The sequence below is a fragment of the Pelodiscus sinensis genome, chromosome 8 (genome assembly GCF_052426305.1).
Source record: "Pelodiscus sinensis isolate ZL-2025 chromosome 8, ASM5242630v1, whole genome shotgun sequence".
Taxonomy (NCBI): Eukaryota; Metazoa; Chordata; order Testudines; family Trionychidae; genus Pelodiscus; species Pelodiscus sinensis.
The window spans coordinates 23,202,028-23,219,430 of NC_143059.1; the positions used below are offsets into that span (position 1 = coordinate 23,202,028).

Below are 17,403 nucleotides of genomic sequence, written 5' to 3' on the forward strand. Positions count from 1 at the left end.
TGTATTGCATTTGCCACCAAAATCTTACCATGGGTTTCATACAGAAGAAGTGCCTTTCGGTTACGAGAACCCCTATTACACAGTGCAGGGACAGCTTAGGCAGTGCTCCACCAAATTTTACCCTCTGTTATGCCAGTGTAAATCCTTTGACTTCTCTGGAGTCACACGGGCATCACTGAGACGGAACTTTGACTTAAACAAATTAACACATATTCTGCATATCATTTTTTAAAAGTGAGGTTTAAGAAAGGCCAAATTGCAGTGCCCTTGTCACTCTGAATGGCAGCTTATTCCTAGCAGTCCTATCAAAGTCATTGAGGCTACTTGTAGAGGAAGGTATTTTCAGTGTGAGCAAGGCCATCACATTCTGGCTCTAGCAGATGGCCAACCCCTGCCCTGTGTTATGTGGATGCAGCACAAGAAAGTGGTAAAAGGAGTTTCTTCTCCCCAGGGGAGCAGCAGCGGAGGGTTGTAAGCTAGTGTTCAAGAAGGCATTTCTAGAAAAACCTGGAAACGGTTGGAGGGTAGAGGAGGAAGAACTAGATCTATAACAGCAGAATTATTTATGTCATTGGAACCACAAACATATCCCAGACCCATTTTGACTTGATGCACCTATTAAAAATGTAGCAATGTTTGTTACATTATTTATGGATGAACTACTTATTTCACATTCTCAGAAGCTCTTTCAGACAGTTTTCCACAACAACTTATTTTTAGTAAAATGCATGTTCTTTAAAATGTGATGCTTCTAAATTGGTTCATTAGGTACCAAAAAGAAATATAAGGCAAACTAGTAGATATGACAGTGATTTTAAACAGCCATACATTTTCCAGAATAATGGATCCAGTCCTGCAACCTTTATTCATGTGAACCAACTCCAAAGGGAGTATGGTCGCAGACTTCATTTTCTGCATAAGTAGCATTAGTAGCACCAATCAGAGCAGTGGTCAGAGAAGTGTTCAGTTCTGGGCCCCCCACTATAGAAAGGATGTGGATGTATTGGACTCATAGACTTTAAGGTCAGAAGGGACCATTATGATCATCTAGTCTGACCCCCTGCACAATGCAGGCCACAGAATCTCATCCACCCCCTTCTAGAATAATCCTCTCACCTATATCTCAGATATTGAAGCCTTCAAATAGTTTGAAGACCCCAAGATGCAGAGAATCCTCCAGCTGTGATCTGTACCCCATGCTACAGAGGAAGGCAAAAAATCTCCAGGGCCTCTGCCAATCTACCCTGGAGGAAAATTCCTTCTCGACCCCAAATATGGTGATCAGCTAAACCCTGAGCATGTGGGCAAGACTCACCAGCCAGACACCCAGAAAGTTCTCTATAGTAGCTCCTATCATCCCTCCATTGACCTATTTACCACTGATAATGAATGGTCAATTAGTTACCAGGATCATGTTATCTCATCAAACCATCCCCTTCATAAACCCATCGGCTGTGTCTACATTGGCACCCTTTTCCGGAAAAGGGATGCTAATGAGGCACTTTGGAGTTGCAAATGCCGCGGGGGATTTAAATATCCCCCGCAGCATTTGTATGAATATGGCTGCCGCTTTTTTCCGGCTCGGAGCTTTGCTGGAGAAAAGCACCAGTCTAGACGGGATCTTTCAGAAAATAAAGCCTTTTCCGGAAGATCCCTTATTCCTGATTTTAAGAGGAATAAGGGATCTTCCGGAAAAGGCTTTATTTTCCAAAAGATCCTGTCTAGACTGGCATTTTTCTCCGGCAAAGCCCCGACCTGGAAAAAAGTGGCAGCCATGTTCATGCAAATGCCGCGGGGGATATTTAAATCCCCCACGGCATTTGCAATTCCAAAGTGTCTCATTAGCTCCCTTTTCCGGAAAAGGGTGCCAATGTAGACACAGCTAGTTTAATCTTGAAGCCAGATAGATCTTTTGCCCCCACTACTTCCCTTGGAAGGCCGTTCCAGAACCTCACTCCTCTAATGGTTAGAAACCTTCGTCTAATCTCAAATCTAAACTTCCTACTAGCCAGCTTATATCCATTTGGAGAGGGTTCAGTGGAGGGCAAACAAAATGATTAGGGGGCTAGAGCGCATGACCTATGAGGAGAGACTGAGGGATTTGGGTTTGTTTAGTCTGCAGAAGAGAAGAGCGAGGGGGGATTTGATAGCAGCCTTCAACTTCCTGAAGGAAGGTTCCAAAGAGGATGGAGAAAGGCTGTTCACAGTAGTGAGGGATGGCAGAACAAGGAGCAATGGTCTCAAGTTACAGTGGGAGAGTTCTAGGTTGGATATTAGGAAAAACTATTTCCCTAGGAGGATGGTGAAGCACTGGAATGGGTTACTTAGGGAGGTGGTGGAATCTCCATCCCTGGAGGTTTTTAAGTCTTGGCTTGACAGGCCCCTGGCTGAGTTGATTTAGTTGGGATTGGTCTTACCTTGGGCAGGGGGCTAGACTTGATGTCCTCCTGAGGTCTCTTCCAGCTCTATGATTCTAAAAAAAAAAGTGATGGTACTCTCCAAAGCTATGCCCAGACATGAAGTCAAAGTAAGATGCATTTAGTAGGTTCTTAAGACTTACTTACTACTAATTTGTAGTAAGAACACACTTCCCCTTTTTTGTGTGACTGCTTTGATCAGCTGTGATACTTTAAATGATGACATGGTTAGGCCTTAGAGTTAGCATCCCACCATGTCCCATGAGAGCAGTTTACACCGCTCAGAAATATGTGCTGGGAGCAGCAGGCCTGGTATACACTTGGATGTTGTGCAAGTATAACGTTTTATGTTAGAGTTTTGGTATTGAATGCTCCCCATCCTACATCAGAGTTTTGCACTTGCTCAACATGGTATTGGCTGCAGAGCTGGGAGCTCATGATCTGTACTAACTCAGTAGTTGGCTGCTGCCAGAGCAGGCCGGAGCATAAGCAGTGTGGTCACTATGCCATTGAAATCTGACCAGGCATACCTCAGTGAGTGGGATCGCAGCCTGGTGCAGGGGGTTGCAAAGGCACTAGACTTTAGCCTGGCTGCCTCCATCCAGAGACCAACGTAGCCTAGGACAGTTGATGTTGTGACTGGGTGTCTGCCCCTGTACAGCGTAGCACATGGGAATCCACCAAGAACTTGGCTTCTGGCAACCCCAGCTCATGCATTGTTTGAGTATGAGAGAGGGGCAGCTCCGCAGCCTAGGAAGCCTGGGGGCTCTGCAGCAGCTGAGGGGCAAGAGGGAACCTGAAATAGAACACTCCCCCAGCAGTATCTGAATTGGTGCCACTGCGTTAATGGCATAGTCATGACAGTGTAGCATCCTGGTACTGGTATAAGTGCCTCTAAACGAAGGGGGTTGGACTGGTTTGACTACACTGATACAGTTAAAGTGGCACTACTTATGTGGGGGGATAGGAGCCCTAAGGCAGACATACTGCATCAATAACACACTTCACATTGGGAAAGTCAAAAGGGCCAGAAATGACTCTTTCTATTTTGCAAAAGAAAGTTTAGTACTATCAAACTTTAAATACAGTCACCAAAGAGAACTTGAGGTCACCGAGCCAAGACTGAGACTACACAAATGAGTAAAGGCTGTTAGTGGAGCACTTGAGCAGATTTCTGAGTTAATTAGAAAATGTGGGCAGAAAGGAGATAATATTTGATGACGGAGAGTGAGAGTCAGCATGACTACCATGGGCTTCAGAATACCACGGAAACTTGCAAAAAGGGGCTACATGTTAAGCTGTAAATTAGATCACAAACTAAGAGCAATTATGATTTCAAGAGGGCACCTCAAGGCTTGTTTCTGGAAAATAAGGGGATTTATAGGTATGGTGAAAACAAGCCAAGCAGAAGGGGTTTGATTGTAATAAATGTAAAGAGAATAAGTGTAAGACCAGGACACATTTGTGTATTCCTAAATTTTAGTATGTGAGAAGCATTTGAAATATTAGAGAATTGGGCTTACGTAGTTCTCTCTGCCTGGATCATTTTTTATGACTAAGGACAATCAGTAATCAGCAGGAATTCTCTTTTTACAGAAAAAAATGCTGGAATTTCTATTGGCAATTTCTTTTTGTTTTATCTTCTAATTAGTTTTGCTCTGATACTAAAGCCAGAGAACATAGAATCATAGAATCATAGAACTGGAAGAGACCTCAGAAGGTCATCAAGTCCAGCGCCCTGCTCTAGGCAGGACCAATTCCAACTAAATCAACCCGGCCAGGGCTTTGTCAAGCTGAGACTTAAACACCTCTAGGGATGGAGACTCCACTACTTCCCTAGGTAACCCATTCCAGTGCTTCACCACCCTCCTAGTGAAATAGTTTTTCCTAATATCCAACCTGGACTTCTCCCACCACAACTTGAGACCATTGCTCCTTGTTCTGCCATCTGTCACTACTGAGAACAGCCTCTCTCCATCCTCTTTGGAACCTCCCTTCAGGAAGTTGAAGGCTGCTATCAAATCCCCCCTCACTCTTCGCTTCTGCAGACTAAACAGACCCAAGTCCCTCAGCCTCTCCTCATAAGTCATATGCTCCAACCCCGTAATCATTTTGGTTGCCCTCCGCTGGACCCTCTCCAATGCGTCCACATCCTTTTTGTAGTGGGGGGCCAGAACTGGACACAATACTCCAGATGCGGCCTCACCAAAGCTGAATAAAGGGGAATGATGACATCTCTGGATCTGCTGGCAATGCTCCTCTTAATGCAACCTAATATGCCATTAGCCTTCTTGGCTACAAGGGCACACTGTTGACTCATATCTAGCTTCTCATCCACTGTAACCCCCAGGACCTTTTCTGCAGAACTACTACTTAACCGGTTGGTCCCCAGCTTGTAACTATGCTTGGGATTCTTCCGTCCCAAGTGCAGGACTCTACACTTGTCCTTATTGAACCTCATCAGATTTCTTGTGGCCCAATCCTCCAATTTGTCTAAGTCATTCTGTACCCTATCTCTGCCCTTAAGCGTATCTACCTCTCCCCCCAGCTTAGTGTCATCCGCAAACATGCTGAGGGTGCAATCCATCCCCTCATCCAGATCATTAATAAAGATATTGAACAAAACCGGTCCTAGAACCGAACCTTGGGGTACTCCGCTAGAAACTGACCGCCATCCTGACATCGAGCCGTTGATCACTACCCGCTGGGCCCGGCCTTCTAGCCATCTTTCTATCCATCTTACCGTCCATTTATCCAATCCACAATACCTTAACTTGCTGGCAAGAATATTGTGGGAGACTGTATCAAACGCCTTGCTATAGTCAAGGTATATAACATCCACTGACTTCCCCATGTCCACTGAGCCAGTTACCTCATCATAGAAGCTAATCAGATTGGTCAGGCACGACTTGCCCTTTGTGAATCCATGCTGACTATTCCTAATCACTTTCCTCTCATCCAAGTGCCTCAATATGGATTCCTTAAGGATCCCTTCCATGATTTTTCCAGGAACCGAGGTAAGACTGACCGGCCTATAGTTCCCTGGATCATCCTTCTTCCCTTTTTTGAAGATGGGCACTACATTTGCCTTTTTCCAGTCATCTGGGATTTCTCCTGATCTCCACGACTTTTCAAAGGTAATAGCCAAAGACTCCACAATGACATTTGCCAACTCCCTCAGTACCCTCGGATGCACTAAGTCTGGAACCATGGATTTATGTACGTTTAGCTTTTCTAAATAGTTCCTAACCTGTTCTTTACCCACCAAGGGCTGTCCATCTTCATCCCATCTTGCATCACTTGGTGCAGAAGTCCAGGAGCCGACCTTGTCCATGAATACAGAGACAAAGAAAGCATTGAGTACTTCAGCTTTCCCCACACCATCTGTCACTAGGTTACCTCCTTCTTCGATTAGGGGCCGCATACCCTCTCTGATCACCTTCTTCTTGTTAACATGCCTGTAGAAACCTTTCTTGTTATCCTTCACATCCTTAGCCAGTCGCAATTCCATTTGCGCTTTCGCCTTCCTGATAACCCCCTGGCATTCTCGAGCTATACCTTTAAACTCCTCCCTGGTCATTTGTCCAAGTTTCCACTCTTTGTAAGCTTCCTTTTTGTGCTTAAGTTCACCAAGGATTTCCCCTGTAAGCCAGTCCGGTCTCCTACCACGTTTGCCTCTCTTGCTACGCGTCGGGATGGTTTCTTTCTGTGCCTTCAATAAGGCTTCTTTAAAATACTGCCAGCTGTCCTGGACTCCTTTCCCCTTCATGTTAACAACCCAGGGGATTCTGCCCATCAGATCTCGGAGGGAGTCAAAATCAGCTTTTTTGAAGTCCAAGGTGCGTATTTTACTACTCTCTTTTCTTCCTTTGGTCAGGATCCTGAAATCTACCATTTCATGATCACTGCTTCCCAGGTTGTCACCCACCTCCACTTCCCCTATTAGTTCCTCCCTGTTTATGAGCAGAAGGTCAAGCTGCGAACAGCCCCTGGTCGGATCCTTCAGCACTTGTGTCAAGAAGTTATCCCCAACATTCTCCAAAAACTTCCTGGATTGCCTGTGTACTGCCGTATAGGTTTCCCAGCAGATGTCAGGGTGATTAAAGTCCCCCACGAGAACCAGGGCCTGCGATCTGGAAGCTTCGCTCAGTTGTCCAAAGAAAGCCTCATCCACCTCATCCACCTGATTCGGTGGCCTGTAGCAAACACCAACCACAACATCAATGCTGTTGTTTGCTCCTTTAAACTTAACCCATAGACTCTCAACAGGTTTTTCTCCCTCTTTATACTGGAGTTCAGAGCAATCGTAGTGCTCTCTTACGTATAGTGCAACTCCTCCTCCTTTTCTCCCCTGCCTGTTGTTCCTGAACAGTCTATACCCTTCCATGACAGCGCTCCAGTCATGCGAGTCATCCCACCACGTCTCTGTTATCCCAATTAAATCATATTTCTTGGTCTGAGCCAGGGCCTCCATTTCTTCCTGTTTGTTGCTCAGGCTTCTCGCATTAGTGTACAAACACTTCAGGTAACCAGTTGATCGTCCTATCTTCTCCATTCAAAACATGAGTCCTCCTTTCTTGCCCCTTCCTCTCTGCATTTCTTCCCGGTATCCGACTTTCCCACTCCCCTCAGGGTTTTGGTCACCGTCCCCTGACGAACCTAGTTTAAAGCCCTCCTCACTAGGTTTGCAAGCCTGTCCGCGAAGATGCTCCTTCCTCTCTTCGTTAGGTGGATCCCATCTCTTCCTAACAATCCTTGCGCCCGGAACAGAGTCCCATGGTTGAAGAAACCAAAGCCCTCTCTGTGACACCATCTGCGCAACCACGCATTTACGTCCTCAATTCGACGATCCCTGCCCAGTCCTTTCCCTTCAACAGGGAGGATGGAGGAGAATACCACTTGCGCTCCAAATTCTTGGATCCTTCTTCCTAGCACTACATAATCCGCAGTAACACGCTCAAGATCATTCTTGGCCGTATCATTAGTTCCCACGTGGAGAAGCAGGAAGGGGTAGCAATCCGAAGGTTTGATCAGCTTGGTAAGCCTCTCAGTGACATCCTGAATGCGAGCTCCCGGTAAGCAGCACACCTCTCGAGATTCCAGGTCCGGACGGCAGAGGGATGGCTCAGTCCCTCTTAGAAGGGAGTTCCCGACCACCACCACCCGTCGTTTCCTTTTGGACTACGCATCCCATGTCTTCCAGTAGATGGTGTTCCCTTCTGGTTTCTTCCTTGTGAGGTCCCTTCCAGACCTTTCAGGACTGCAGAGCCTGTGGAGAGAGCTTGAAAGCGATTGCTTACCTCTATAGCATCGGGGGATTCCCGTGCTGGCCTTTTTCCCCTTCTAGAAGTTACATGCTGCCAGTTCTCTTCTTGGTCACATACTGCCCTCTCTGGCTCTTCTGCCTGCTGCGCTTGAAGGATTAAATGCTGCCTTCTATCGAGGAAGTCTTCATCCTCTCTGATCAAGCGTAGGGTCGACACTTGGGCCTCCAGTCCTCTAATTTTTTCTTCCAAAGTGTCGACCAGCTTGCACTTGGTGCAGATGAAATCCGTTCTTTCTTCCGGGAGGAAGACAAACATGGCACACGCCGTGCAGGTAACAACAGCAGACCCATCACCAACCATCGCTGCTGTCCTGGAAAAGGGATTTAAAAAGAAAGGCAAGAGAACCTCTCCTTCCGAACTCCCTCTCCTTAGAACATACTAAGCCACAACGATACTTAAGGGACAGACTTTCAATACTTAGGCAAAACTTCCATTGGCTTTCCTCCATCATCTACCTTCCATATTGTTAATTGCTTAACTCTCAAAGGCCATATTTACATTCAGTGCTTTTTTGTTAAAAAAAAAAAAAAGTGAAGGTACTCCAGGGGAAAAGTTGTTGAGCTCTGACTGAAGGTGCCGGTACTGAGTCTGGAGGTGCCACTACTGCTTACCGGACAGTACCGTCACAAAGCACTATCTACACTACGCAGAAGATAGATGCTGCCACAGTCAATCTGCCTGGGTTCAAATTAGCGGATCTAGCGAAGACATGCTAATTCCAGTTGAGAGGGCACCACTGTCAGTGCTGGTAGTCCTGCTCCTCATGAGGAGTAAGTGAAATCAACGAGAGCAGCATTGATTTTCCCTGTAGTGTAGACATGGCCTTTGGGAGTTATTGTAGAATAGCTTATTCTACAGCAACTATATTAGTCAGCTTCCCCATGACGATTAGGCCGTAGGGTCAGATTACGACTTGTTTTTCCATGGCAGTTCATAGAGCCTTTCCCTTGTGCCCCCAAATAGAAAACTGCCATTGTTGTGATCAATAGGCTCTCTGGAGTACATGTCCTGTTCCTTCTGTGTGCCTCTTGAGTTGTCCAAAGGGGAAGGGAAGGAAAGCCATAGCCATAGCCCCTTCCATTTACATAGTAAACAGAAAGGGGCTTCAGAATACTGGATGACTTCAGCTCAAGCCAGGTGTGCCAAATTTCACAGAAACTTGAAATTGGAGGGGCAAAAAATTGCCTCAAGTGGCAATAATTTCTGTGACACTACAGAAGAATAGTCAGCGTTTTCAGCCAGTTTGCTGGAACCCGGGTGCTGCAGAACCCCCAGCTTGAAATGGTTTCCATTATATACAAGGGTGCAGTCTGTTTCAATGGCTCTCAGCAGCTCCACTATAAAAATTGTTCCAGCTCCCCTGGCTGTAGGGAGAGATCTTCAAAGGCATAAAGTTAGGCATCCGATTGCAAGTCAGTGGGACTTTTCTTTGAAAATCTGTCAGTCACTTAGTGCTTATCACTAGTGTACATTTAAAGTCACAGAAGAGTGTTTTTTGTGAGTGGGTGAAAACTTGGTGCCAAATTAAGACCCACCTGACTCAAAATGGTGAGTCAATGAAACTAGGAGTTCCTGCACTCTCTAGCTTCACGTGATTTTCATTATATACCGGGCTAACGGTTTTGTTAAATGGCTCTTAACATCCCCAGTGTAAATAATCTTCCAGCACCCCTGCTACACATGCAAATAACTATGGGAGAAACTATTGTCAATGGGAGAAAGAGGTTCACAATCTGGCTCTCGGGGTATGTGTACATAGCGGCACTATTTTGGGATAACCTCTGCTATCCTGAAATAGCATTATGCATGTCTTAATAGCATGCCCATTATTTCAAAATAGATTTGAAATAACGGACATCTTATTCCAGCATCCTGTAAACCTTGTTGCATGAGGAATCAGGAAGACGCTGTAATAGCATTCTATTTCAAAATTTGGCGCTGTGCAGATAGCACCAAATTTTGAAATAGGCTCTCAAAATAAGCTACGCAATTTGCATAGCTCAAACTGCTTAGCTTATTTTGAGTTACACACGATTTAGAGACCAGGGCAGCTCAAGCTTTTTCAAAGTACACAGTGAAATGTGCTTCTGATTATTTCCAGCTACGACAAAAATGAAAATAAGACAGTCTTTGCATTGCCTGTAAATATAGTAATTAGTAGGGGCAACCAGCCTTAAAGTGATATTAATTACTTGGCTGATGTAATGCCATGAAGACAGCAACCTTGATTTCTAATCAGGCCTCAATATTTACATGGTACTTTACCAACTGAAGATGTAGCATGATGTACTTAAAAAACCTCCTACAAATAAAGCTTGCTGTATTAGCAACATTCCATGTCTTAAAATAAACCTCCCTTTTAGGTTCCTTTGAACAAAATTGTTCAAAAATATAATTAATTAAAGGGATGTAGAGTTCTGATCCCCAATCTTAATTACTATATTAGTATTTTTCTCCATTTAAAAAATTTGCAGGAGGAGAGTACAGTGTTGCAATTGACTGTATATGATTCTCAGAATATGCTGTATCTGTTGGAAAGTTCAATCCACATGGCTGATAGAATCTATCATCCCCTCCTATGAATAGTTTAAATAATGAAAAATATCATCACATGTAGAGTTATACCCAAACATTACCTCTGTCTCTACAAAATCATATAATTATTAATTGAAAATATTTTAGATATGCAAGGTATCTACAGTGTTCCCAGTCTGAACAATAAGAGGGCTTCAGGAAACAAGAAAGCAATGCAGGACTACCACGAAATCCAGAGGCTAAACAAAGGCTAAAGAGTGAATCTCACCCATCCCTGTCTATGTTTTGTGACTCTTTGCTTACCAGGCCTATGTTGGTTTGCAAGGACCAATCTCTGAGCAAGTACACAGAGGTTCTGAGTGCTACTGAGGGACTGTATGTCTACACTACACTACAGAGTTTTGTCGGAAAAACGGCCATTTTTCCGACAAAACCTGAGTTACATGCATACTGCAATTATGTTCTTCTGAAAGTAAATTGAAAGAACAGAGGGTTTTTTCCGGCATTGGTAATCCTTTTTCAATGTGGAAGAAGCTTTTTTCCAATAGGCTATGTCTACACTACAAGGTTTTTGTGCAAAACCCGGTGGAGTGTCCACACCTCAAGCATGTTTTTGTGCAAAACAAACAAAAAAAAACCCAGTAAATTGACAGGACAGAGGGCTTTTGCCGGTAGAGTTATTCCTCTCCTCACTAGGAATAACTCCTTTTTGCGCTACAGCTCTTGTGCAAAAAGGCATGTGTGGACATTCCGCACGGGTTTCTTGCGCAAAAAGAGCCTATTAGAAAAAGCACAGGTGCTCCAATGGCCATTCTGTTAATGGAATCAGGGCTTTCTTGTGCAAGAGCATCCATGCAGTGTGGACACTCTCTTGCACAAAAGCACATCACTTTTGTGAAGCGCTTTTGAGGTGTGGACGCACTTTTGCACAAGAAATTTTTGCAGGGAAGAGGGAGTTCTTTCAAAAGAAGAGGAAAAAGCACAAGTGCCCTGGTGGCCACTCCATCCATAGTAATCACAGCTTACATGCAAGATGGCATCCATTCAGTGTGGACGCTGTCTTTCAAAAAAGCAGATTGCTTTTTCGATGCGCTTTTGTGTTTGGACTCTCTCTTTTGGAAGAAGTTTTTTCAGTAAAACTAGCTATCCCTGCTTGGAAGGTGTCTAAGCAGGTCTCAGGATCTTATAGTGCTACTTATTTTAAGACATGATTTTAAGTGATGGAAGATAAATGAGACATTTTTGAAGAAACAAAGTGTAAGGATCTTCAGGTTGAATGACTGAAAAAGAGAGCCAACAGATTACACTTGGGGGATGTGAGGGAGGAGCTAATGTTGAAAATGTAGGATTCAGATGGATTTAATAGCCCTAGAGAGCCTGTTTAGAAATATTAGGCGTACATGGAGGTAGTATAGCAAGCATGTCCTAAAATAGTTCATTTTTGAAGATAAAGTACCCCAGCTTTGAGGCAACCATCATCAAATGTTTCTCACTTCACCTTGACACTGCTCAGGAAGCTATTTTGTGAGGACATGGGTCCCAGTTGTCTTGACTCTGTACACTGTATGTATTCTCCATTCTTTCCCTCTAAACAGAGGATCCCCAAATGGGGAGGATGCTATTGACTTCATTAGGAGCAGCATCATATCATACTGTCACGAGTCTCAGTTTTTCTGTGAAGCAAAGGAGTGAAAAATAGCCACATGTGGATATCCAATGTAGGTAATATTAACAGAATCAAAGTTAGCGAGCATAGGCAAGCAAGATGTATAGGGGAAAAAACAAAGAGCACATAGCTATTATATTCTAGTTATTAGTTATATATATATCTTCTAAATAGATCTGATGCAAGATCATATATAAATCTGTGAGTAAGTCCATGAAAACTGCATGGCGCAAAGGAGGCAATTAAAAAGACAAAATGGCTGTGGTGAAGTTAAATGAGTTTGTTGAATCAGTCTTCTCTAGAATGGATGATGATGGGGGGAAAAAAATCCCCAGTGAACAACTTATAGGTAATCAAGGCATAGCAATGGCAGAGAGAAAGATGTCTCTAAGGAGGAGGATTGGAGCAACTAAAGAAACTTCACAGCAGTAAATCCTCAGGGCTTGATGTTGTTTTGAGAGTTCTAAAGGAAGTTAAAAAAATACTAGTTATAAGATAGCAGTGCTATGAACAAGTATGTAATGGACTTTTTACAGTCCAGGAGCTGCGCCTACGTATCAGACAGCACCTACTCTGCTATCTATCTTTAAAAAGAGCGAAAAAGCCACCCTGGGAGTTATAGAGTGGGGAGGCTCACTTGTGTAGGGAGAGAATTAATTGCAAGTACAATCTTTAAAGGCATGTTAATGAACTGCTTGCATGAATCTACATTAAAAATTACATTGGGCTATCAAGAAAACAAGAAAAAACAGCATAGGCTTTACCATCTTCAATCAGATCATTTGCCCATCTAGCTTGGTGTCCTTCCTAGGAGAATGGTCTCAATCTTCCGAAGATAATCAATCCCTTATATCTCTAGCCCAGGCCTGTTGATGGCAACAGCAGCAGCTGGAGCTCCAGGCCCTATCAATCACCACTGGAGCCATGTGTGGCATATTGCAGGCAGCACGGAGGGCTGCCTGGGGGAGGCTAGCCCCAAGCCCACCCCTTCTGCCTCCGGCTCTGCCCCTTCCAGGGGCACAGAGCCAGCCTCCCTGCTTTGCCCCCAAGTCTGTCAACCCCACTGACTAAGGATGTGGAGGAAAAGGAAAATGCTTGCCGCCCTCTGCAGGTGACTCATTCACGCCATGGGAAAGGAGATTATGTCATCTTCTAATGATTTTTCCCGAAATAGCTACAACTAGCATTAGTATTCATGAAATTATCCAGCCCATCTTACAGCAACTGCCAGTCATTCAACTCTTGACATGCTGTTGCAATGATGAATCCCACCAGGATGACTAAGTGCTTCAGAAAGTAGCAGCTTCTCATTGTTGTAAATTGTCTGGTTCAGTAGCTGAACCGCCTGCTGCTTGTGAATGAGGGGAAGCCAACTATCTGCCCCTCTTGCCCACAAACATTAATTTATAGCAAATTCCAGCTTTCCATGCTTCAGTTTCCTGTCCCCTACAAAACAGTAGGCCATGTTGGAAATGACAAGGCATGACAATGCAAATTCATTATTATTTTCAGTAAAATTTGTTGCAAAACATTGTGTCATGTAATCTATGCAATAACATGTGGGTAGACATTCATTAGACAATTTCTGAGAGGAGTAAGACCATAAGACAGAGTTCTTTAAAACAAAGTAAAAAATGTCCTCTATCTGACACATGGGGACTTTTGGTGTGCTAGCCATAAAAAATGTAAGATTCCAAGGGCCACTATTTTCTGACACCAGTATAAAGTTCCAGAGTAACTTCATGGAAGTTAAATGAGTTACAACAATGTAAGTGAGAAGAAAGTTGAGCATTAAAATTAATCTTGGTTTTAGCATTAACATTATCCTAAACACTCATGTGCGCCTTTTACTTGTTTATAGACAATCTCATGTTATTCCAGAGCAAGCTGATAGTGAGAGAAATCACACAAAGTTGGAATTACCTAGGAGACAGTTTAAGAGTTAAGGTTCCCATTATTTCTTTCTTGCTTGTCGCTATTAAAATCTGGGCTAGGTGTAAATAAATATTCCAGAAGGAACTGAGATGAAAAACAAAACTTTTGCGTGAGCCTTTAAACACTTCTTTCTGGAGCGTCTTTCTACTTCCATTCCTGCTAATTCAGAGATCCTTGTGATGCTTTCTGGTATTTACAGCAAAATCCAGAGGTAAATCAAATTCTTTTAGATAAACTTAGAGGAACTTTGAAGAGAAACTTTGAGTTCCTATAAACAAACAGGAATTTAGAAGGTGATCACCATTATAATGATTTGCTCTTTAGCCACAACAAAAACTTGAGGAGTTCTGTGGCACCTTAAAAACTAAGAAATCATTTTTACTGAAACATGCGAAGTCCTCAAACTTTTTAGCCACTGTTCATAGTACTCATCTCAGACTACAGTTTTCCTGACCAGTTTTGTTCTTTATTTGCCAAACACGGATTCCCCCACCCCAACACGAACACCTTCTGTGTTTTGAATGGAGCTAAAATAGGATTGTACTTGCATACAGCAACCTCACTTTACATTTGAGTGGACTATGCCACTGGATCTGGCCCACAAGTGCAGCAGGAGGGGAGCCTCAGCCCAGCTCCCTGCCTGCCCCGTCCACATGCTGCTCAGAGCAGCTCTCTCAATGATGCAGGCGAAGGGGGGAGGAGATTGAGTTGCTTTGTGTGCTGCCCCTGCTCCCAACATAATCGTGCAATGAACCCTCCCCTCGGACTCGCGTCACGCTGAGCAGCACTCATGGCTCCCATCTGGCTGAGGAACCTGATGGCCAGGGCTGCTGGCTGGGAGCCACCCAGGTAAGCACTTCCCAGCCAGAGCCCTTTAGAAACTCTCTGGGAAACACAGCAACTGTTTTACCCCTTAAGGTCTGCATGGGGTATGTGGCACAGCAGGGCAATCTTCCTGCCCTTCATGAGGTGGCATGCACCTCAAGGAAAACACAAGGAATTGCTTGGTGAGTGTTTCCTAATCCTATGGATTTCCAAGTCTTTATCTACTTTCCTTATTGTCAATCATTTACATAACCAGTAAATATAGAACTATGGCAGCAAACAGAAAGGCATTGGTAGGAATCTCCTTTTCCCTGCTGTTTCTTAGCAACAGTTATTACAACGAAAATGCCAGGACTCTTTCCAATGCCTAGATGTTGCTAAATTTCAAAACCCTTTTGTCTTGCAGAGAGGTTGTTATTTGTAACCACTTTCTTGAAGAGGCAGCTGAGAAAGAGGTCCATGGGAAAGCCAGGCTCCAAAACTTCATTGAGAATTTGTTGCAACGGGTTGATCTAGCAGAAAGACAACTAGAATATTATCAACATCAGCAGATAATGTGCAATTATAATGATGTCAGTGAGCACATGGTAAGTACACAAGACAGTCACCTAATGAATTATACTGTAGTTCAGTGCTCCAGGAAAAGTACCTGAATTTGAATGTGAATACATTCATCAAGACTGAATAACTTAGAACCCAATCAGATTTGAACTTGTAAAATGTTTGTCTTTCTGTGATCTTTTGTTTTATTTATGTCTCAGTAAGGGGAGATCAAACACTTCTGAATATTATAGAAATCTGAAAAGTTTTGAGTCATCTTTTATTTCAAACTTTAATATTCTATTTTAATTATATGGTAAGCAAGTTTAAATACAAACATAAGGTAATGAATTTCATGTGCTAATTAAAAGTAGTGGAAGAAAAAGTGCCGTTGGCTTTATACATTCACAACTGCCACAAATTGCTAGTAGGGGAGCATTCTGCACTTAAAATTAAAAATTCTGCACACAATATTTTAAAATTCTGCAAAATTCTGCATTTTTGTCAGCACAACACAATATAATCAAACTGGTTTCAATTATTTTAAACTACAATAAAATGGATGGAGAATTGAAGTGGAGAGCATTGAGGAAAATGCTCAGACTCTCTCTATCCAATAGTAATGACCTTTTACTTCTAAACTTAAAAAACAACAAACAGTCTGGTATCACTTTATAGACTAACAAAACATATAGATGATATCATGAGCTTTCATGGGCACATTCCACTTCTTCAGATGACCAGAGTTTTTGCTTCTAGTTATTAGTCAACAAATATATACAGCCATCTGCTCAGTATTGTATCACAGGCAAGTCAAGAGCAAGTGAAGGCAGGGTACTCAAACTCTCAATTTATACTGGCTACCGACTGTCTCCAGAAAACTCGGTAGCCAACAGTTCATGGAGCAGATTTTGGTAGGAAATGTTTACGATCGAAAAATTTAGACCAGTTCTAATCACTGAAGCATCATAAGCACTTACAAGGCCACTCTGGCAATGCTTTTACACCTATTTTGTACTCCTGAGGGAATTCACTAAGAACAATTTACGAAGCAGGCAAGGTACTATGTTCTGTCTACCTGAGGGAACAGACTGCCCTTCATCTACCTCTTCATAAATGTACCAAAATTCTGCCCCTCCACACTGAGCATGCTGCAATAGCAAGCAAGAGGGACAGTGTGTTCTCCACATGCTGGTAATTTACATCTCTGCCAGCTGCTCCAGGTGCTCAAACCCATCTTCTTGCACTGCTGGGAAGGGGATGCATGGCCTCTTCTCTTTGGTACCCCCATCAGAAATCATTTTTCTGTGCAGAAACAAAAAAAACCTGCAAGAGCCATGAATTCTGCACCTGCATAGTGATGCAGAATTTCCCCAGGTGTAACAAAATGACTGTAAATAGTTATTTCTGGAAATAAATGCATTAGATACCACTCCAAAAATTACTAGTAAATGGACTGGCAATGCTTCATGTCTATCATTCTTTGATCTCTATCTGGGATTGATCACTAATGATACCTTTGTAATGTGGAAATACAGGCCACATTTAAATCAATGTGAGTTAGTTGTCATTCTATGAGGATCTGGGCCACAGTCCTTGAGAATTAGCAAAAGAATATCTACAAGTTACTAAGCAACCAATAGATGGTAACTCCTACCCACCTGGAGTGTATGCATAGCTTTAACTTATCAGTAAAGCTGAAAGAGTAGCTGTTATTTTGGTTCAAGAACTGAATAAAAAAAAATCCCTCCTTTACATTTTGGCTCATTTAAAATCAAAATGGATGTTTTCAGGGTTTTTTGGGGTTTTTTTTTTGACAAAATGAAAAAAATTTAAATTATTTTGGGTCAAAAATCTTATGAAACGTAACTGAAAAATGATATTTTGTTTTTTGAGCATTTATTTTCACCCTTTGTTTCAAATACAGTTCAATTCTTAAATAAAACATTGTTTCAAATGTCAGGGGTTTTTTTGGCTGAAACTATGTCCCAGATTTGATGGAAATTCAAAAATGCATTTTTGGACAAATTTACCATATGAAGAAAAAAAGTCACTTATCTCTATCTAACAGTGAAAAACTCACCAATGACTTGAGTTGAAGTATCCATAAATGCAGTGGTACTGTACAGATATTTATGCAAAGTATTAAGAATTTCAC

General features: G+C 42.9%; 1 protein-coding gene across 1 annotated transcript in view; it reads left to right on the forward strand.

Moving 5' to 3' along the window:
• The window catches only part of ZNF365 (zinc finger protein 365), a 47,506-nt gene that overhangs the window by 2,102 nt on the left and 28,001 nt on the right, over window positions 1–17,403 (forward strand). Inside the window, exon 3 of the mRNA XM_075934888.2 lies at window positions 15,112–15,292. Within this exon, the coding sequence (XP_075791003.2) occupies window positions 15,112–15,292 (181 nt within the window). The remainder of the gene's footprint in view (window positions 1–15,111; window positions 15,293–17,403) is intronic.